Source organism: Talpa occidentalis, unplaced genomic scaffold (assembly GCF_014898055.3).
Source record: "Talpa occidentalis isolate TD23 unplaced genomic scaffold, MPIMG_talOcc4v2.1 talOcc4.3, whole genome shotgun sequence".
In the NCBI taxonomy this organism is placed as follows: Eukaryota; Metazoa; Chordata; class Mammalia; order Eulipotyphla; family Talpidae; genus Talpa; species Talpa occidentalis.
This window is the reverse complement of record NW_023603184.1, coordinates 24,684,046-24,706,960: the sequence shown is the minus strand read 5'-3', so window position 1 is coordinate 24,706,960 and position 22,915 is coordinate 24,684,046. Positions and strand designations below refer to the sequence as shown.

The following is a 22,915-nucleotide window of genomic DNA, read 5'->3' as shown; positions in this document are numbered from 1 at the left end:
CTGATAGGGGAATACACAATGACGTAAAAGACATAAATAAAAAAAATTATAAAAATAATAAAGAAAAGACAAAGACTATAGTTTCCAAATTAAAAAAAAAGAAATATGTTTGATTGCTTAGCTTCACCATTTTTCTATCATACAATTCTTTGTTAGCATTTAATATATCCTGCCAACTTGCCCTAAACCTAGATGCCCTTTTAAAGGTTAAAGTTAAAAGCTTTTCTGCAATCATTATAGCACTGCCAGTCATCGTGAAACTCTCATACAAGTGCTTCACTTTTAGTTCGTGGATGACTTCACTTGCTAGCGGTTTGCTACTGAGTTCCACTGATATCTTATAATTGCATCAGTTCTTTGTCGTGGGATGACAAAACCTCTTCAATGGCACCTTCATCAGCTTCTGCTTACTGCTGAGTTACAGAGTATATCCAGGGGAAGGAATTTGCAGCGCCATTGCTGCTGCTGGAGGTGCACGCTGCCTCACTAACAGTTGCCACAAAGCAAATCCTGAAACAGTATTTTTGCTTTTTTTTTTTAACTACTATCTTAAAAGTGAAAAATCCTCTTTGGATTTCTTTCTGTTAGTGAACACAGGTGCTACTGTAGCTCTTTCATAAAAGCAAAGTGGCCTATAGGGAACTTTTGAAAAATGGGAGACAGCTGTATATTGGAATAATTTGACATTTATTCTCTAAATAGGTTTATAAAAATATTTTCCCATTAAAATATTTGATATGATACTCCTTTTTATGTATTTTTTTTAATTGGTAATAGTCTTATAGAATATTTATTTGTTCCAAGTAATGGAAGTGACACATATTCATTTCATGTCATAATTGAATAACTGAATTTATTAGTATAATATTAGTTAATAACAGTCTAGCCACTTAGAAATTGAAAAATTGTTTCAATGTATTCTTTGGTCAAAATAGAAATAAAGATTCTGATAAATTATAATGAAATTATCATCAATGACAGGAATGCAGATAAAAACTTAAGGGGTAAGGCCAAAGATAAACTCAGAAAAAAAAAGTTTGTAGTATATTTAATTATCTTTGGCCTTTTAGCATCTACATCCTTTCATTTTTTTGTTTTTTTTTTTTTTTAGATTTTATCTTTTTTATTTTATATATTTTTTTTACATCATTCTTCGCTTTTGTACAATGTATGCTGACCTCTTGCTATTTCTCCACCTCACTTCCTTTTTCTCTTGTTTTTTACCCAAATTATATTTATCAAGAAAAAGTAGGTTTGCATCTTTATACCTGCTTTATACTTTCACATCCTGCCCACCATCTGCACCCCAACAGCCATCCACCATGTCCCATCGGATTCCTCTTTTCCCCCAACCCCAACCCGCTTCTAGTTGTCTCAGTTTTGCAGTCAGATGCTAAGAGTTTATTATTGACTTTGACTTCCTTTCTTTCTTTTTTTTTTTTTTTTAAAGAGGCATGTATTTCTATTTATTTATTTATTTATTTTGTTTGTTTGTTTATACATGCACTGGGTACAGTCAGAAGCGCGGGAGGGTGAGAGAATTCACCAGAGCCAGAGCGGGGAGCAGAGCAGGCAGAAGGACCGAAGTACACTGCTGAGGGGAGCAGCGGGCGGCAGGAGAGGTCTGCGCGCCATGTGGGACCCTCCTCCGGTGGCCGGGGAGCAGCCGGGGATCGAACTGGCGCCGCAGAGGCCGCGGGCAGCTTCGCAACCCAGCGCTCAACCGCTGCGCCACCGGGGAGGCCCTGACTTCCTTTCTTTCTAACTCCAACATTTTCCTCCAATGTGCCAAGCACATTTCTGCTCTCTGCCTGTGCGCTTTCTGTCCCGCTACGGCAGAGCTCCTTTTTTTTTTCTTCTTCTTTTTTTTAATACCAGAATATGATTATATTTCAATATACAACTTCAGTACAAAAAAAAATAAATAAAACACAGAAGAATAAGGGAAAAAAACCATGGTATTCATTATGACTCACTTCAGATTTTTCTTCAAATGCCTCCTTTTCACAGAGGCCACCTAACCATTTTTTCCACCATGCCTGCTCCATTCCCATCACTTTTTGTTCCCTTGTCCTCCTGTATTTTTCTTCTTTGTACCTATAACCACTTATTTATTTTTGTTTGTTTAGTGTTTGCTGTTCTCATTACGATAAAATCTCCATAAGATCTTTGTTGCTGTTTTGTGTGTGTGTGTGTGTGTGTGTGTGTGTGTGGTGGGGGGTGGGATGGTTGCTAAACAGTGCTGTGCCTGGAATATAATAGGTAGTAAATAAATACTTGTCAAAGGAACAAATGAACTGAAATGGATTTTTTCTTCGCTTTTTATAGGTGTTTTCTTTTACCCCCTCCCATCTCTCATTTACAGAATTTTAATTAACAAGGCTTCTAGCTCCCAGATAAAATGCTGAGAAATATTTAATTATTATTAAAGCTTAACAAAAATCATTTTTATTCTGATGGTGTTTCAATAGAAAGGGCTGGCTTTGCACAGGTCACCCTATAGCAAAGTGAGTGAGTTGAAAGTCTTAATTATATATACAGAGTTCTTAAACAGCACTTTAGTGTGGACCAAAAAGCAGCATCAGATATCTGAGAAAATGCTTTATGAAAGACAGGTCAAGATTAATAAATGGGGGCCTCCCCTGGTGGCGCAGCGGTTGAGCGCTGGGCTGCGAAGCTGCCTGCAGCCTCTGCAGCGCCGGTTCAATCCTAGGCCACCGGCGAGGGTCCCACATGGTGCGCAGACCTCTCCTGCCACCCGCTGCTCCCCTCAGCAGTGTATTTCTCAGTCTGCCTGTTCTGTTCCCCGCTCTGGCTCTGGTGAGTTCTCTCACCCTCCTGCACTTCTGACTGTACCCAGTGCTTGTATAAATAAATAAATAAATCTTTAAAAAAAAAAAAAGATTAATAAATGGGAAGAAAGTGTTTGGAGGGAATGGGTATAACACAAGTAACAGAAGAAAGCTGAGAATCTATTATATCTGTTAAATAAGAGCATGAAGCTATTAAAAAGTAATAATTGGAGAATAGAGTAAATGTCTATAAATTAGTAATCATTGGAAATGATACTAGTAGCAAGACTGGAAGGGAACGATAAGTAGATCTTTTAGAAAAAGAGCGAAAATACAAAAAAAAAAAGAGAATATCATGCACCATTGCACCAATTGAAGAAAAAAGAACAATTAAGGGATAATAATTGAGTTGCAACTTTTTCAATACCAATTTAAGACACAGAGAAAACCAAAGAGAGAAATAATTACAGAATTACACCGGAAAATTCCAATGGTAAGAATGAATTTTCAGATGGAAATTTTAACTTTGGCTAAAAAAACCTAAGCTTCAGGAGAAAATTGGAAAATTTCAGCACACAAAAGATAAAAATAACCCTAAGAGCCTACAGACAGGGAACAAACAAACAAAACTCCAAAGCCTACCGCATTACCCTGGGTTCTCCAGAAAAATAGAATACATACATATAATATGGATTTGGCTAATGTGCTTATAGAGACTGAGAAGATCCAGGATCTACTGTAGGCAAGCTGGAACCAGGAGAACCGATGGCAAAATTCCAGTCCAAATCTGAAGGCCTGAGAATTGGGAGTGAGTGAATTCACTTGAGTGAATCAGCTTGAGCATTGTCAGGCAGAGAAAGAAAACAGTCTCTATGCCACCTTTTGTTCTATTCAAGTGTTCAGTGAATTAAATGAGGACCATCACGTTGGAAAGGGTGATCTGTTTTATTGGGTCTACTGATTCAAATGCTATTTTCATCCAGAGACATTCCTCACAGAAACATCCAGAATAACCTTTAAGCCAACCTAACTGTGGCCAACTCAAGCTGACTCATAAAATTAACCTTCACATGTATCTCTTAAAAAAAGGGTAAGTATCAGAATGGAACACTATTTGTTAGAAGATCAAGGGAGAAGTCTTCTGTGTTTCTGAGGGAAAAAGATATTCAGTCAAGAATTGTATTCTCAAACCATTAATCAAGAGTAAAACAAAGTAATTTTAAGACATATAAGAACTCAGAAAACTTATTTCTGATTACATTTAAGGGAGCTGCTTGAGGAAGTCACTATAGCTAACTGAGGCAGAATACCAAGAAAGAAGGAGAAATGGGATCCAAAAAAATAATGGATCCAAACCGCAAATTCAGTGAAGTTCGAGGATGACTACTGGTCTGGGTAGGAGGAAGGGGGACCTTTGAGAAGGCACCCAGAATAAAGAAAGACTCATAAAAAATGTGATTGGATGGATAAAGTAGAAAAAATTAGACTGTTACAAAGGTAAACGGTGTGAGATAGAAATACAGGCAATTACAAATGCTTTGAAATGAGTACAGGAATGGAAATGTTATTACACGGATGAGCATATATCTACGCAAATATTCATATGATTGTCTAATACAACACTATTGATTTTCAACTTTAGAATTGTAGAAGCATAAGTAACAATTATGGTTTTGGAAAAGAATGTTAACTTTGAAAATGCAAGAATAAATTTGGAGGTGATAGGTTAGGGGAGGCGGCGAGTGAAAAAACTGGAGAATAACACAAGTATACTAATATCCTTAAAAAAATGAAACATCAGAGCACAAAGTAAAGATTTTAGTAGATGACTCAATAGCATACAAATATCAATGGAGTATAGAGGAAAAGGCAATGAGAACACTGTAAGTGAACAACATATCTTGGCATAGTAGATTGTTAATAGAGAATGTTTACATTGATTAAGGAAGGGTAGCAGGAGTGTATTATTCAGAAATATGACACTTTCCTTTTTGGAAAACAATGTCAGTATATATGAAAGATCCTTACAAAATAGCTGTCCTTTTTGACTTTGGAATTTTATTTATAGGAGCCCAAACTAAGCATAATAATCAGAGATCTAGATGAGGGTCTGCATGCTAAACTGTTACTAATAACAATGGAGGTAGGAGAAATGAATCCAATGAGCTACAATAATTGGCTATATGAAATAAAAAATTCTACATAATGACTAGATTGTGGCATTATCAAATTTTTTTTTGGTGATTTGACAGAATGCACACAAGGTAACATAAAGGTAAACAGCAGGAGATGAAGTAATAAATAAGTGTATTTATCACCTAATCTGTTATAAGGGCTGAGAGCTACTCACTTTGGTTAAATTGGGTTTTCCTCCAGAACCATACAAGCTTTCCCTGAATTTTTTAATAAATTAAGAAAATAGAGAAATATGTTAAAGATAAGTGAATACATCCATAGTGTACTAACCCTGAAGCATACATACCACAAAGTCCTGGGCTTAGACAAAACATCTTTGTATGTCGGTATCTGGAGATGCCTGTGAGAAGTTTGGGTATGTCTTTGAGATGAGTAACTCTTTTGTGAGTAACTCATTCAGAAGTGAATTTCATGTGAGCCACACATCCCATATTTTAAATTAGCCCAATATAAACATGCCTTCCTAATTTGGTGAGGATCCTTTCAGTTTGGTTTTATATGATGCTGTAATAGAAACATAAATTTAATTGTCTTTATGTTACATGCACATTTTAGAAAAAATGGGTGTAATGATCAATATTATTTGAAATGGATACTTTGGGGTTAATGAGATTACAGGTCATTGTATGATTTAAAATTCTTTCTGAGGGGCCTCCCTGGTGGCGTAAGGGGTTAAGACGCAACCTATGAAGTTATTCGCAGCCTCTGCAACACGAGTTTGATCCCCGGCCGGCCAGGAAACAACCCACATGGCGCAGCAGACCTCTCCTAACTCACCCACTGCTCCCCTCAGCAGTGTATTTCAGTCATTCCGCCTGTTCTGTTCCCCACTCTGTCTCTGGTGAATCCTCTCACCCTCACACCTCTGGCTTGTATCCCGGTTCTTGTATGCATAAATAAAAAAATATCTTAAAAAAAATTCTTGCTGATGTTTTCTAAATTGCATGGTCACTACACAATATGAAATGAAACCTTGAGAAATATGCCAGAAAGCAATTGAGAGTAACCAAGGCATCTGGGGATGGTGAAAGTCTAAGGCATTTCTTCAGCCTCGTTGACCACAACATTCTGTGAGCTTAGCCCTATTCAGGATAATTTGGGTTCATTTCTCCCATTTGTTCTTTTTTTTTTTTTTTTTTTAAACAAGCATCGGGTACAGTCAGAAGTGCGGGAGGGTGAGAGAATTCACCAGAGCCAGAGCGGGGAGCAGAGCAGGCAGAAGGACCGAAGTACACTGCTGAGGGGAGCAGCGGGCGGCAGGAGAGGTCTGCGCGCCATGTGGGACCCTCCTCCGGTGGCGGGGAGCAGCCGGGGATCGAACTGGCGCCGCAGAGGCCACGGGCAGCTTCGCAAAACAGCGCTCAACTGCTGCGCCACGGGGAGGCCCTCCCATTTGCTCTTTGTTTTGGTTTTTCTGTTGTCTCTTTTCTTATTTCTCTCTTCTTTGGTTCTTTTTTGCTTTTCACCAGCAGCCGAGCCCTTTTCTTTGAATGACGTTTTTCCTCCCTCTTCATTTGTTTACTATCTGTAAAGAGCCCTAGTGGATGAGAAAGAAACATCTGTATTAAATTGCTTGATCTCATGTCCTGACATCTGCAAGACCACAGGGGCCAGTACCACCTTTGCTTGGAGAGTGATTGAGTGCTTGCCTCGTGTAAGTCACGGTTGTAAGTGCTTTACAAATATTATCTCATTTAATTCTCAGTACAGCCATGCAGTTGGTACTATTATTGTCCCCAATTCCTGAAATTGAAACAGAGAAATTACATAAACAGTGGACCCAAGATTTGGACCCAGGCTGCCTGGCTTCAGAGTCTAACCTGCCTGTATTCTGCTGACTGCCGGTCCCACGCTGTTTTTAAGGAAAATCATTCTGCATTCTTATTCTGCTGGGTCATCTATACATTTAATAAAGGAAGGATGTCAATATAGAATCCAAAAATGTATTTGCTACACATAGCCCATATGAATGCCTTCTGAGTTTATTTAAAGCATTGGCTTTCAGTAAGTCAGCCTTGTAAAAACATCATTTAACCAATAAAGTCCATCAAACTCAAGCTTCCCTGATGTTTTCAGACTCCCTGTGTTTTCTTTCATTTTAGTGCCTCCTCCCATCTGCCTTTTAAAGTGCCTGGTTCCATTCCCAGAGGGTGTTCATGGGAAGCACAACTTTCTCCCTAAATGTACGTGACTCCTCCTATATACCCAGGTAGAAGTGACAGTTCCCTTCTTTTGCTCCTTGGTACCCACATAATCTTCTATCAGAGCACACAGGCTGTATTTTGCCTCCCCCCACCCTCCCCTTTTGGCTTATTAGACAGTAATAAAATTATTACTGTCAGGGATCACGTCCAACTCAACCTTTTCCACTAAGCACTCAGTCTGGGCCTGAGGAAATGCAAAGGTGAATGGTCTTTGGAGGTAGGTGTGTCATTCAAAAGGGGCCAACTTGTGAATTCACCATTTCCAAAAGATTTGGTCTTCAGACCTCCAAGCATAGAAACTCTCTCTTTGTCCCATTGTTGATCTGATTAGGGGATTGTGAGTCACCCTAACAAAGCTCATAAGACCTATGCATGAAGCCAGATGCCATTTTACTCAATTACAATAAGAAAAATCAGAAATCTCAATCCAGGTGACCTGGAAACCCTACCTCCTGCCTTGACTAACAATCATGATACCAGAGTGGGGAGTTCTGCTGTGGTGTGGCATGAAGTGGCAGGAGGTCCTGTTGTCTCAATGTGTCCATTCTCCAAATCAGGAGGACCAGTGGTTGGGGCCATGGGGTCCATCTCCTGTACATGGTTTTCAGGTGGCAATGCTCTCTGTTCCTTCTACCAACCTTTCTGGTTCCTTTGCTGACAACTTCTCCTTTTAAATGGCATTTTGCTCAGAAGTATGCGGAATCCTGTGCACTCTCCTGTGAGGCCCAGGACCATAGAAAATGGATGGAAGATGAAGTGAAAAACAAACTTGAGAGAAGCCGAGCATCCAAAGTAGATTAGAATGAATCTCCTGTCTGCAAGGAGTGTGCAGTCTGGCGTGGGTGACAGACGTGTGCCATAGGTGGTGGGTGCAGTGGAGGAAGCCTGTGGAGGAGAGAGAAGGTAGCTTCCTTTTAGACTGGTCTAATTTTTAAAAAAACTATTTCTATTGGGCAGGCTATCACTGTTTTCATAACTAAGAAAGACACACAAATAAAACTATTTACTGAATGCAGAAATAACATGCAACTTCTGTAGAGATTATGAAGGCTGGAGAGAATAGTCTGCACTATGACCACAATGCTTGTGTTTTTCAAGAGGGTATGAGTGCTGTAACTTTCCTAATAATATCCTCATAATTTTCTCAATAGCAGGATTAGTATTAAATCCCGGGGGGAAGTTGCAAGAACCCATTTTCTCAAGTTATTTAAAACTCAGACTCCACAAACTCCCCCCATTTATACAACCGTGTCAACCTGGGGACAAGACATTCAAGATAGCAAGGACATGCACGTAAGTGGTTTTTAGTTGCAATGCCTCAATATGTTTTTAAAAATATTTAAAATTTAATTTAAATATTTTATTTTAAAATTGTAACTCATAGGCATTATAGTTGCCTCAAGGAAGTTAGAAAACATAGACCTGAATTCATCAAATGGCATGTGTGATATATCCGCCAGTTTAGTTCAAATCTAATTTTAAAATCAACATTTTAAAATCAATATTTACAATAATAATATGTTTGAATTGTGCAAGGTTTTAAAGGTATCATAATTTAGAACTTTCTTTTAAAATATTTTAAAAGCTGTTGATTAAAATGTGTCTTCTTAGTTCTTATGTGTTTTGTAGGAACTTAGGAATTATTTGTTGCTCTTTTACCAATCAAGAAAGGTTTGTAAGGTTTTAGAGGCTGTTCCTTTCTTTTCTTTTATTCTTTTTCCAGAATTCTAGCAATTATTTGGCTGTCCTATATCACATCTCAAAAATTGGTTTCCAGTACAAAACTGAGAGGTTCAAATAGGATTTAAATTGTCAAAAAAATTGGGTCCACTCTATTGCTTTTTGAACCATGGCAGTAACTTGATCCCATAGCTTAAGAATATAGAGAATATGGAACTAAAAGGAATTGCAGGGTTTAGACATCTATGCTTGATGCAAATGAATTATTAGAATGGCCCGCGGAAGGAGAGCTACTGCTTGTCATAAGGAACCTCAGTGTGTGTTCTTTGGAAGAGAGTATGTAAAACCTGCAGGGAGCCTACAGATGTGCTTTATTTAAGTCCTTATTGTATTTTGTACCTGAGAACACTGGACAAAAGCAAGTTAGGCTTCTGGGGCAGATGGTAGACTGAGTGTGTTGCTGTGCTAGAGTAACCCCTGAGAACAATCTGCCCTCCAGGTCAGCCCCCTCCCCAGCTCTCTTGTCAAGCCCACTTCTGGGCTTTCCCATGGTGACAACAGTGGGGAAGCAGTCAGTCCCCATGGGTGTGGGAACAATAGGTCACAGCCCACTACCGCTCCAGAGAAGAGATTTGGCGCCCGGACCCAGCCCCATCATTTAGACAAGCTGCAAGGACCAGAAGGCTGTGTGCTCTGTCCAGTTTCACCGCAATGCCAAGCCAACCAGGTCATTATATTTGTCATTTTTTTTCTTAAAAAGAAAATGAAAAAAATAATGTAGTGAAGGAAGCTGTAAACCTCAGTGGAGGGTCTCTGATCTTACAGCAGCGCCTATACCTGTGTAAGTACCTGCAGATGTGCAATGCAATCTCTTCCTCATGCTTGAATCGACCTATACCCTTCACATGCTCTGTGATTCAGGAAAAGTCATTAAGCTTCTCTAAATTCTGCTTTACTCATCTGTGTTATGGCTGATTGTAGTAGCATCTGCTATTGTGGTGAGAAAGTGAGATATGTCCATGCATGCAAGGCGCTTAGCCCAGAATATGAAGAGGTCAGAATCTAGGGCATGTTAGTGCAGAAACTAAGACTCGTGTAGCTCTTTAGGGTAATAACCTGAGATATTATGAGAAAAATCCTTGGTGCATTATAAACATTTTTTTTAATTAAATTAACAACTAAATATATTCTTTAAGTCAGTTAAGTCCAGCACATACAAGGAAACTAAATATGTCAGTGGCAAGTTCAGACAAGAAAGGTAGAGGTCTGAGTTTCTCACCAGCTGATTTCTGACAATCAGGCAAATAAGAACAGGAGGCTTCAACTTCTTTCCTTTCTTCTTGGGACCTCGGAGTTGGGGAAGAACTCTCTTGGAAAGTGGTATTTAAGTCCCTGAGTAGAAAAGAGAACTGTTAGGCAGAGAAAGGGTGAGGTGACATATAGTTAAAACAGGTCTCCTGATTCTCATTCTGATGTTTCCTTTATTGCATCAAATTGCATCTATTGTGTCTTCTTGGAACCCCAGAAAATATTTTGTATAGAACACTGAAACAATAGACTGCAATAAGAGTCATATGAAAGCACATTCATCCATTAAAAAAGCATTGAACCACACTGTGTTCAAGGCTCCATATTGGGTCCCTAAAGAAATCCGGCTTCTTTCTGTTCATTCAAATCCCCTTTGGCCAACAGTCTCCCAAGCAGACAGATCAGAAACACTAGCTTTGTCTTTTATTCTTCCATCATTTCTTTCTTCCCTCTCGTCCCACTGTCCTCATTCACCATAGAACTGGAGCATCTTTATAACTTGGCCCCCTATCTCTAGGTTTGGCACTGGGCACTAGAAAGTAATTTGTGGTTAATACTACAGGGCAGAATCATGGCTGAGGGGTTAAGAGTATATCCTGAATGGGACTGATTTCTTCTTTTTTGTTTGTTTATTTCTAAATAAAGAAATTAGTAAAAAGCACTTGGGATTCTATCACACAGAAATAACCAATCTGGATGCTACAGTTCTGCTTATCTCTATATATTTCATATGTAATTAATAAAATAGCATATACATAATTTGATACTCTGCACAAATATCATGAATATTTTCATGAACATAAAATATATCTACAGCTATAATTAAATATACCATTTAAATCCATATATTATTATTATTAATCTAGCCTTCATTGTTAGATCTTTATATTACTCCTGATTTCTTTACTATTATAAACACTTACTATAGTAAATTGAAAATTGCATGGATTTTTGTGCATTTGTTGGAGTATTCTCATAAAATAAATTCTGTAAATTGCTTAATCAAAAGGATGATAATTTTAAGGAATTTTGGTGAATATTGTCAAATTTCCCTTTGGAAAATTTGAACCAGTTTAGATTTCCAAATGTGCCCTAAAACCATGACTTTTTTTCCATACTCTTGCCTGGTTTTTAATATTCTTTAATGTCTTTGCCAATCTGATAGATGAAAAATGATCTCTTTTTTTAATTTGTATTTCCTTGTTTACTGGTAAGATTGAATATTTTTTGTATAATTTTGGTCATTTATATTTCATATTTTGTGAGTTGTCTGTTCATATCCTGTACCTACTCTTTTATTGATTTATTTTTTATTTGCTTATATTAATTATTTTATATAAATTGTGAATATTTTCCCATTTAATGTTTGCCTGTGTTTACTGATTACTGTAATAGAACTTTAAAATTTTTATTTCATCAAGCTGGTCAGACCTTTTATTCACAATTTCTCACCTTAATTCTTTTGTTAGAAACACTTTTCCTATTCTCACACTACCAAATATTTGTCCATATTTCTTTGAATTTTTTAAGGTGTCAATTATTACATTAAGGTTGCATTAATATTGATTTTATTTGATAGAAGATGTTAGACATGCAATTGTACTTCAGCTTGCATTTATTCTAGCTTATCAATAAATCTATCCTTTCCCCACTGAACTGAAATGCTATTATATATCGTAAACTCACACATGGATCTCCTGAGGGTCTTGGAGGTGGGGAGATTAGAAGTAATGAGTAAGGAGCTTCAGGTACAATAGTGATAAGGGTGGTAATAGGAATGGCAAGGAAGGGGAACAATGTAGGATTCTTGCATTACTGCACAGATAAATAATGGAAAATCCTGTCTCCTCCTTGAGTCGTGAAGATAACTAGGACAGGACAAAATCAGCAATAATTTTTGTGGACCAGGTGTCTGTGGGAAAGTGTTATATACAAATATGGGAAAACCAGAAATTGGCTGTGAAGCAGAAGATGATGATCAATGTTATTAAGATTTTGAGTTTGTGGTTGCAATAGAGCATCAATGTGATGATGTGTATGTGTGAGAGACAGAGAAAAGATTAAGCCAAGATTCAATTAAATTTTATTGAACATACACTGCTCTTAATAGGCAGTGTAGCATTTTCCTGAGTGGTTCATCAGCACTTGAAAGATCTTACTCTCTTCCTAAAAGAAGTAAAGTGATGGTCAGCATCTCCATGTTTCAGAAATGACACATCAGCTTCTCCCTAGTCCTCCACCCTGTCCCCGCTCTCTCCTGCCCAGCCTTCCATCCTCACGTCTCACCCTCCTGCTGTGAGGGGGGGTATGGAAATCTCATCCAAGCTGCCCAGTCCAGGAAGGTAGAGGGCACTGGAGGGGCAAAAGGTAGGGGGAGAGGCTTTTGCAGTACCTTACCTTTCGTGCTACTCCCTCTCAGTGTTTTTCCAGGCTTACTGCGGTCTGTACTGCTAGAGACTAAGATAAGGGAGCAGGAGAAAGTGAGGGAGACAGCCTTCCACAGTCTTACCTCATACTCTGACCTCTATCCCACAGCTCACTTCTCTTTCATAGGTGAGGGTGAGGCTCAGAGCAGTCACAGTCGGGGATAAGAATGCTGCCTTCTGCAATTGTACCTGTAGCTAGTAAAGGGGTTGCTAGTGGCCCATGTGGAAGGTGGATCTTTGTTCTATGGGAACAAAGAAATGTCAGTGGAGACTTGTTATGGATTTTTTTATGAGTTAAGATTTTATGGTTTGCTCTGAGCAGTCTTGTGCAACTGTGTTTCCAGGGGCACTGTGTCCATGTCACAAATTATTGACTTGCAAACAGACATTGGAACTGTAAATTGGAAATTAGTTGTAGGAAATTTTTTTGATCAAGCAGATGAAAATCATTTATTGGATCTGCAATGTTCATATTTTGTAAAAAAATTTTTTTTGGCAAGAATTTTCTAAGTATTTGATTCTGAAAGTTGAATACTTGGCAGAAGTGGTAGAATCTGGTTAAGAAGTAAATGGTTTATTCTTTTGAATGTTTAAAATATGATTCAGCATGCCCTGTGCTATTTTATCTTTATGTAATCCTGTAAGATCTCATTTTCCTCATTTTCTAGGTGAAAATAAGACTTACATGCATTAAGCCACTTGAAAGATCTCAAGAGTTTAGAGCAGGATGCAAGCTAAGACCTTGACTTTTTCAGCCCAGTTTCTCTTATTATGCCACCAGCACTGACTGCTTTTGAGGCCACATTATTTTTATTATTTGGAAAGCCAAATCCTCACCTCCTAGACTATAAATATTTTCAGGCTTTGCTTTATTTATTCTGCTTGTTGGTGTGCCGCTGCTCACTGCATAGTTCCCACATGTGCATTTCTAGATGCTATCAGATTCAGTGACAGCTCTAGTCAAGTGATGACACAGGTACAGTCTTATCTTGATAAATTTCACAATTTAATGTACAGGGAAATATGAATAAGCCAGGAGATGAAAGCTTAGCAGACAATGTTTTAGCACCTAATTAATTAAAGCTGATCAGAGAAAGTTATTCTTAGATTAAAGTTGATAGAGTTGTTATTTTGTGCCTGTAGATACTTTAGGTAAATACATTAAGGAAAGGTGGTCCAACATTTGTGAAAAATATTTTACCTTTATAAAAATGTCTCCTCCTCCAGTACAAATAACATGAATTCAGCTTCCTTTCAATTTGCTGCTTTATTATAATTAACATTAATTTAAACTCTGCATCTGAAAGATTTCTGACAAAGTCTGCTAGTGTGGGTGAAGTGCATGATGAAATAACTAAACATAAACATAACATTCATGGTATCAACTTTCACATGAAATAGAAAACACTAGGGGAAGGAGGTTGAAAGTGTTTTTTTTTTTTTTTTAAAAGGGAAGACAATAAAAAGGCATGAAAACATTTTGTGGGTTTTCAGAGATGGACTAGGAACTCTTCCTATTCTTGCCAAACTGTGAGAAACCTGTAATTGTGTGGCCTCCCTACTAGAGGGTGAACGGAGGTGGACTGGAGGCCTGGCTTATTGTTCTAGCCTATTTCCATGCACATCCAATGTGGGCAGCAGACAGGGCTGTCTGTAAGGAGGAGCAGAAGCTGTGGGTAATAGGTATCCTAGTGGCTGAGTGGTCAACACACCTGCCCAGGCCACAGAATAAAACCTTTTAAAAACTGCCTCAGTTGAGCTGCTAGTAACAGTATAGGAGAGAAACATTTGATTTTTAAAAATAAAGATGCTCTTTCCCATCTTCAATTTGCCTTATCTTCCCAGAGAAGGAAATTCACACAGACTAACCTTAATGAAACTAATATTATGTAAATATTAACAAAATGTATTTTTACACAAAAAAGGGAAGGGTTTGAAAGAATAGGCTAGCTATATCGCTTACCTTCCCGGGAGCCTAATCTCCCAAGTTCTGACATCAGCAGCTACCCATGTCTCTGGTGGGTGACTTTAATTGCATGTAGAAGTCACTTCTTAACATTGAATAAACATTTCCTTATTCCATGTCACTTTCAAAAGAATGCTAGAATTGTATGTCCAGGGCAGTGTTGAAAATTTGGGGTGTACATTTGAGGTTTTAAAATGACTAAGTTTCAGAAATACTTATAAAAAAGAAATATTGAAAGAATGAATAGTATTTGCCTTCGTCTTTCCTATTTTTATGGTCAATGTAAGAAAAAAATCCTTTGGCTTGTTTTTTAAGCATGACAAATCAGTACAGTAGTAAATGTGGAGAAATAAGAAATTTAAATTTAAGCATTTTATGTGCAAATGATTATAAAGTTATATCTACCGATGCAGATGTCATAGGTTTCAGTTATATAATTGGATTGTCAATGAATTGTCCATATGGTGAACACTGGCAAATAACATCCATTTTTAGGATTACCATAAGGAAAATAAAATTATATTTTATTTCTATGTGAGAGCTATTTTATTTTCATTGCCAATGAAACACTGGATGTTTAAATTTTGATAATGGTAACATTTTCATTATGGTAGTAATATTTACATATTCAGGAGATATTTATTCATGTAGTATAATTATTGGTATAAAGATTAATATGATGATGATGAGTAGTGATTGAAGTGGTTTTGCTTTATAAGCAAAGATGGATTATCATGATGGTCTCTCTTATAGGTTAAATATTGTCACTTTAATACTATATATGCATATAGTATGTTATATATTTTTAAAAACATGACTGGAGAATTCTGCCCCTGAGACTTTTCTTACTATAAAGCCCAAATCAGGGAGGTAGCTTTAATAGATTAAGGAGCCCCAATTGTAAAGGAAATAGAAAATTAGCCCAAAGTTTAGGTTACACAGAATATTCCTCACACTTAGATCTTTGCTTTTTTAATTCTTTAGAAATTTAGGAAAACATGGGATTCTATTTTTCATAATCTTTGAATACAATTCTCAATTTTCTACTTTGCTTTACAGGAGTCAAGGAAGCCCAGTGAACAAACCACACAAATTCAGATGCTGGAAAGGCATGGAGAAGGTTCCGTGACACACTTTCTTCAATTTTCTCTAAGAAGAATTGATGATATGTACGCTTAGACCAATTATTTCTTTAAAAACATGAGAGGCATGTATTAAAACATGTGATATCTACTTACTGTTTCCCCCCTTTTTCTGAACTAAACTGACATGGGAAATAGTTTGAAAAAAGATTAAAGAAATGGGTATGACTTGTAATTGAAAATACATATCTGATCTAAGTATTGTGCACATTTTCTTATCCCAGTTAGTAGCAACCTCTTCCTGTATTAACAGTCCTTTGCTTGCCATGGTCCATCGATAACTCTAGCTATTGTCATCTTCCTAACATACCAATTTCCCCGCTGGGGAAATTGACATATTTTCCTGCCCTAAAGATGTTAACCTCACTGGGGGGTGACTGAAAGCCAGTCTTCTTGTTATGACCCCTGTTAACTTCCCTTTCTGTGTTACTTACCAACCCCAGGGCCCCAGGGCCATTAGTGAGTCCATTAGAACCAAGAGCAAAGACAGAAGAGTTCAATTCTGTTCAGTAAACTGTTATGATGTGTTTGTTTTATGCCAGGAATGGTGGTAGGCCCTGGAGTCCCTAGTGAAGAGACAATCTGTTTAGTCTTAAGGAGCTTGTGTCTCATATCAACCTTTAGCACTATCCTACCCACTTTACCTGCCTTCTCTTGTGTATAACCTACCTGTGCCAGCTCTCCTACCTCCGTGACTTGTCTCTAATCTGTCTTTATTCAGTGACTTCAAACGGGTAATATTATTCTTTTTAGCCATAACCAACAACACCCCATCCAGTAACTCAACTCTCCAGAAAAAGGATTTCTGAATTAAGTAAGAGAAGTTCAAAATATTTTAATTTTTCTAAATTACTTAATCATAAGCAGCAATTAAGCGAAGATGCCGTCATGTTATCTGAAGAGTTATTTGGTTAGCAATAGGAAGCCTTTTGTTTCCTGATTTATTTTAAACTTACTTGTAATTAGTGGGCGATATATGTCCTTTTTCATTTTTTAAAAAGGTAAAAATAGTAATCACATTTGAAAATGGAAAAATTGAATAGTTTATGGAAGATTTGTATTTCTTAAGGATTATTTTGGGAGATGTATTGAATTGAGTCTTGGAAAAGCTATAAAGTGCTTATATTCTTGCCTTAAAAAAGTTAGAGATTTTTCTGTCACCTATCCCCAGTAGCAGCAAAAATGTATATCGATTTATTTCTAAGACAACTAAAATATCAGATTCGTGCAAACAGACATAGAGCACATGGAAAATGCTGCAAAATTAAAATATTTCTCTGGATCTTTCAAATTATGTAAGAAAATAATTTCATCTTTCAGAAATAAGTGTATTCATGCCTGGTTATCTCAGGAAACTCTCTCTTCTTTTTTTTTCCTTCTTTTTTTCCTTTCTTCAGTTCATTTATGAGCCCTTCTACCTCACTCCCCCTTAAAAAAATTCACTATAGTTGCACTTTTCAAAGACTAGAAAAATGAAACCCTGGCTGTTGAATAAATGAACACTTTTAACACCTCTGAAGGTACCCTCAACCCTCTCTGTCTCTTGTAATCAAATCTTGCTTATGCTAAAAATACAACCCACACCCCCCACACATTAACTGATTCATAGTTTTTCTATTCTTGTCCAACTCTAATATTGTTGTAATACTATTTTTTCTATTGCTCATTTTAAACATGCATTTAGAGTAAATAAGCTCTTTTTTTTAAAAATCTGGTTTTTAAACTTAGCCAGAATCTATAACAATATATGAGGCAAAATGTTTCAAGACTAAAAAATGATTTACTACAATATAGCCCATTTAGAGGTGGAAAATGTTTCTAACAGCATGGATTTTCTTGCTTGAGTTCCGTACCTAGTTTCATTAGTTTCTTTTTAGCATTTTTTAAAAATTTAGAATCATACTATTATCCAATTGGTAGTAAACCCCTTCATTTTCAGTATATGAAGTACATGCTTTTTATGACCTATGAGTTAATTCCAAGTAGAACTGTTGTGACGGTAGAGCAATGGGCCTGCTAAATTTCAATCTTATTGGTTTTATGCGTCTGTGTACCACACTTTCATGTTGCTGCATCTGATAACTCACACACTATGACTCTTTGACCTCTAGCATCTTTTTCAGGGTATCCTTCACTTCTGTGTTCCTCAAGCTATAGATCAGGGGGTTGAGCATGGGAATGACAAGACTATAAAACACAGAGACCACTTGGTTGTACTTCCATGAAGTCCCTGCTTTAGGTTGCCACAGGTACATGAAAAACAGTGTCCCATAGAAGATGATGACCACAGTGAGGTGGGAGGCACAGGTGGAAAATGCTTTGCATTTGCCCTCGGAAGACTGGATTTTCATAATGGCAAAAAGGATACAAATGTAGGAGATGAGGACTGTCAGAAGGGATCCTGTGAGGTTCACTGCAGAAAAGACCAGGAGCTGCTTTTCTTTGTTCTGAGTGTCCGAGCAGGAGAGGGCAAGGAGAGGGGGGTCAGCACAGTAGAAATGGTGGATGATGTTGGATTCGCAGAAAGACAACTGGAAAGTCAGAACAGTCTGTATCACAGAGTTGAGGAAGCCATAGGTATAGACTCCTATTACTAACTCCTTGCAGACCCGCTGAGTCATAATGGCTGTATAAATCAGGGGGTTGCAGATGGCCATGTAGCGGTCATAGGCCATTGTGGCCAAGAGGAAACATTCGGTGGTGGCAAAAGCACTGGAGAAGTACAGCTGGGCAAAACAGCCTGAAAAGGAGATGGTTTTTTTCTTTACCAGTAAGTTTTGCAGCATCTTGGGCCCAATGGAAGAAGAGTAACAAAGATCAATGAATGCTAGGTGGCTGAGAAAATAGTACATGGGGGTGTGGAGCCTTGAATCCACCTTGATGAGCAGGATCATGCCAAGGTTTCCCACTAGGGTGATGATATAAATCACCAGGAACACCACAAAGAGGGGAAGTTGAAGTTCAGGACGGTCTGTGAATCCCATGAGGACAAATTCTGTAACTGTGGTATGATTGCCTCTTGCCATTTTGTTCTCTTTCTTGTTGGAAAAAGAAGAAATATGGCTTCAAAATGATGAAAAACAAAAGCTTCTTACCTTTTTTTTCCAGGAACAGATGACTAAAATTTGGCTTCACAAGCCAGCGTTATTTAAATATTAAAGATTTGCTTTACCCATGGAGTATTATTTGCTAAAATAGACTCAAATATATCAGTACACTCGTTTGCTCTTTTGGCTGAAATCAACAAATTTACTTTCAAGTAAGCTGCACCAAGTCACATACCCACTATTCTAGTAAAAGAATACTGGTTATCCCAGAAACAAAAGTTTTATGAAATTTTAAACCTTTGCCGCTGTCATAGTGAGTGTTGGTAGCTTAAATCCTCTTGGTTTGGTGTTTTTTTAAAAAAACTGAGTATGGGTTAGCATTCCCCCAAACACTTATCTGCAAGTGTACTTCTTTTTCTATGAGTGGTCAAATTAGTTCCTTTGCTAATTTTTCTGTTAGGTTGTTGGTCTTTTATTTACGGGGGCTCTTGATTTATTAAGGCACTTGGTCATTTGTCAAGATAATGTATTGCAGATTATTTTTCAGTTTGTCACTTGTCCCTTAACATTGGTATGGCATTTTTTCTTTGTGCTATGAAATTAATTTGAAAAGATTTGATGTTAATTTTTCAATATTTTTTCCTCTTTGAATTATGATCTTTGTGACATGTTGATAAGACTTTAAAAATTTTAAATTATTTAATTTTATTCTAAAGCTTTACTGGATTTCATTTTCACATTATAACCTTTGATCTGAGTTTAATTTTTATATCATGAATGAGGTAATCAACTCTGTTTATTATCTCTCCAAAGAGCTAGCCAAGTCTTCTAACGCCATTTGTTGGTAAAGTCATCTTCCAGGTTATTAAAACCTTCAGCCTTATTACACAGTAAAACATTCATCAGTACTTAAGTCAATTTCTGCTATCATTTTTCTTTGCAGTCTCTCCTAGAAACAAGGAGCAAACATTTAAATACATTAGCTATATAATTGATTTAATAGCTGTTAGCATATTTTCTAGCTATTCTCACATATTTTTCTATGTGAGAGTTCCAAAAAAAAAAAATCTCGTTTGTACTTGGAATCCTGTTGCATTGAATCAATGTGTTAATTTTGTGAGAACTGACATCTTTACAATCAAATCTTCTTTTTCTTTTCTGTACCTAAGGTATGTATTTTATTTATTAAAGACTTTCCTAAATAGAGTTTTAAAGTTTCTTTAGACTTCATAAATAAACATCTACATAGGTCTTTAAAGACTATTTCCAGGTATTTTATCTTTTTGTTACTGTTGTGAATGAAATTTTTTTCTCATTTTGTAGGTTAAGTATTATTAACATATAGGAAATCTACTGAATTTTGTAAATTAATTTCATAACTATCTTTTTAACATAACTTCCTATACCTTAAAAATAGGTTTTTAGTTTATTCCCTGAGTAATCTTAATACAAATTCATATAACATGAAAGGGATGTGAATTTTCCCCTCACATTTCTATCTTTCTTGTTTTTGTTTGTATTATATAGTACTTCCAGAGCAGTGCTAAAAAATAGATACAGTGGGGCAATTTTCACCGTTCAACTTCTTGAAGGATGCTGCTGGAGGAAAAGGAAACTGTCAGGCATTATACACAGAAAGAATAGCCTGTGCAATGTAATTGATGTTTGAGAAACACAGGGCATGAGAGACATGCAAATATTTGGCATAGTTAAAAGACAGATTTCTTGGGAGCACACTGACCTTTGACACTGGTAGGGCATAGGGCAGGAATAACAAAGGAAGGAACACATATTATGTGCCTAAATATTTAAAAATTTAAAAATATAAAGATAACATATTAATAAAATGTCTATCCTTCCTCCTTAATAAATATACCTTTATGATAATCCAGAAGGCAGAATTTTGGGATTTCCATGCAGGAATGAGGGCAAGAGGAGAACTGTTTCCAGGCCACACTATTGACTGCACATGTGTACATGTCAGCCTCAATGTACGTGCTCTGGTCACATCCCTAAAACACAGCCCTGCTTTGCCTACCCTCAAGGCCTAGATGTAGGGATATCAGGACCGTGGTTCATGCATCCAAGGGTGACCTGAGAAAGAGACTCTGGAAGTAAGTTGGTGCCCATTTGGGTAAGGAATTTTTCCGTGTCCTGCTACCTGAAAATGGTCTAAAAGGTCTATCGGATGGACTCCAGGTGCATACATCCTTTTGGTTTTGCCTCAGGGAATGTGTTTCAGAAAGAAGAGGCCCAGAATTGCCAAGGAATGGGGCCAAGGCAGAGTTCTCTTTGCTAGGTTTAAGGGTAGTACCGCCTGTTAGTGAATGGTAAGAAAAGTCACTAGAAGTGCATGTCTGGGCTGGATGTTGAAGGCCTCTAACCCATTAGGAGTTTGATCTGTATCCTATAGGGAGTGGCACTTTTCAAAATGAGCTGGTATGGTCCCTGGAAGCTGTGAGAACCTTCAATGAGAAAGGAAGGTTTAGGAGGGGAGTGTTTGAGGAAGGAACTATTAGCAATGAATTGAATCAGAACAGCCCGGAGCATGTTCGAGGGACTGTGATTATCCTTTCTGATATGTAAGTTCCTGTGGAAGAGATTAGTAGGAGAAAAACTGAAAGGAAGGAGGGCCATGCCATACTGTGAAGAGTTTCCAATACAAGGGAGAATTTAATAACAAATTGAGTGGTGAATGTAGACCCATTAGGCATTTGAGTAGGACTGCTTGATGGGTTGCTCAGTGTTAATCTGGTAGCTGTGGTGCAGAATAAATTCAAGGATTCAAGGGAGTGGGCGGTCAGCAGGTGTGCCAACTAGGAAGCTTTCATGTGAGACAGGACAAGCATTTGAATAGGGAAACAATGGCAGAAATGGAGAATGGAGGGAGATGTAGCCCAAGGGCAAAGCCCAGGTCAGTTGGCAGTTGACTGAGACTTCAGTTTTCAAGTTTGAGAGACCAGAATAATGATGAGCTAAGAATCAATAATTTAATTTCACTTTTTTCTTTTTCTAAGGCGCTCTGTCACAATTTAAACAGACACACAAACACACACATGTGCCAAAATCAATATCATAGAATTAAAGATCTGAAAGCATAATTGGGAGGGGAAAAAAAGAAGCGACATTCCTCACTATATTTATGTAACAATGCTAGAGGTAGTGAGAGGCAGTGCTTTAGAAGAAGCAGGTAGTCTGGCCTGGGAGTGGCGGAGGAGGGAATGTTGTTGAATGTAGTTTGAGGGGAGGGTGGAGGTCCCTAGCACCGGCAGAGCCAGTGATATGGATTGGGGAGTCATCAATACACAGGTGATGGTAACAGCCATGGGAATCAGTGAGATCATTCAGGGAGAGAGAAATAGGTAACAGCCAGGGTTCAAGGATGCGCCTTTGGGAAAAGTATACCTTTAAGGATTGGAGAGAGATGCCATCTTAAGTGCCCTCAGATGTTAGACTAACTCCTATCAGCAACAGTAAGCAGCCTTTTATACTTAGGTATTTCTGACATTCCTAGTTATGGTAGAGGTGAACTATTTTGTTGTAGCTTAATCTCTTTTTTATAATGGCTTAAAACAAAACAAACCTTGACAACTTCACGTATTGCACATAAACAATGTTAATCAGTAAAATGATTGCTGCTCAGGATTCTGTGCCATCTATATGCAGCAAAACATTCTTTGGATTCATTTCTAAACTTGGTCACGTCTTCCTGCCTCCATTCAAAGTCGAATGTTTCTCACTTCAAATTGAGGTGTGTAGAGACTTAGTAATTCTGCAAGGACTCCCTAAACCAGTGGGTAGCCTCTAGCTTCCTTCAACAGCTTTATACTAAGTTAGCAATTATTGATGTGGTGATAGTACATTTGCCTAAGAAGTTTTAGCTTTTTAAAATTTGCCTTTACATTTGTTATACATATACTTAGCATTTATTCTATGGACATGCTTTTTGCCTTCCAAAATACTTTTTCTTGAATGTTCTTTCATATGGGTTTTCACTCTAGGACATAGTCTTATTTTTTCATTTATAAGTGAGATTGAGGCTGACTGATAACATCAGTGTTTAGTATATTAGTTCTTAGACTATAATTAGACTTGAAAATAAATTCCAGGAAAAGAAAAATAATAAATCTCTAAAAATAGATATTTGCCTTGCA

The 22,915-nt window shown here is 37.4% G+C and overlaps 1 protein-coding gene across 1 annotated transcript; it reads right to left on the bottom strand.

The window, feature by feature from the left end:
* Window positions 1-17,794: 17,794 nt before the first annotated feature.
* Window positions 17,795-18,740, bottom strand: LOC119254932 (olfactory receptor 1030-like). The gene has a single exon (XM_037521967.2). The coding sequence runs from the start codon at window positions 18,738-18,740 to the stop codon at window positions 17,805-17,807; it is 936 nt and encodes a 311-aa protein (XP_037377864.1). The 3' UTR covers window positions 17,795-17,804.
* Between the last annotated feature and the right edge of the window lie 4,175 nt (window positions 18,741-22,915).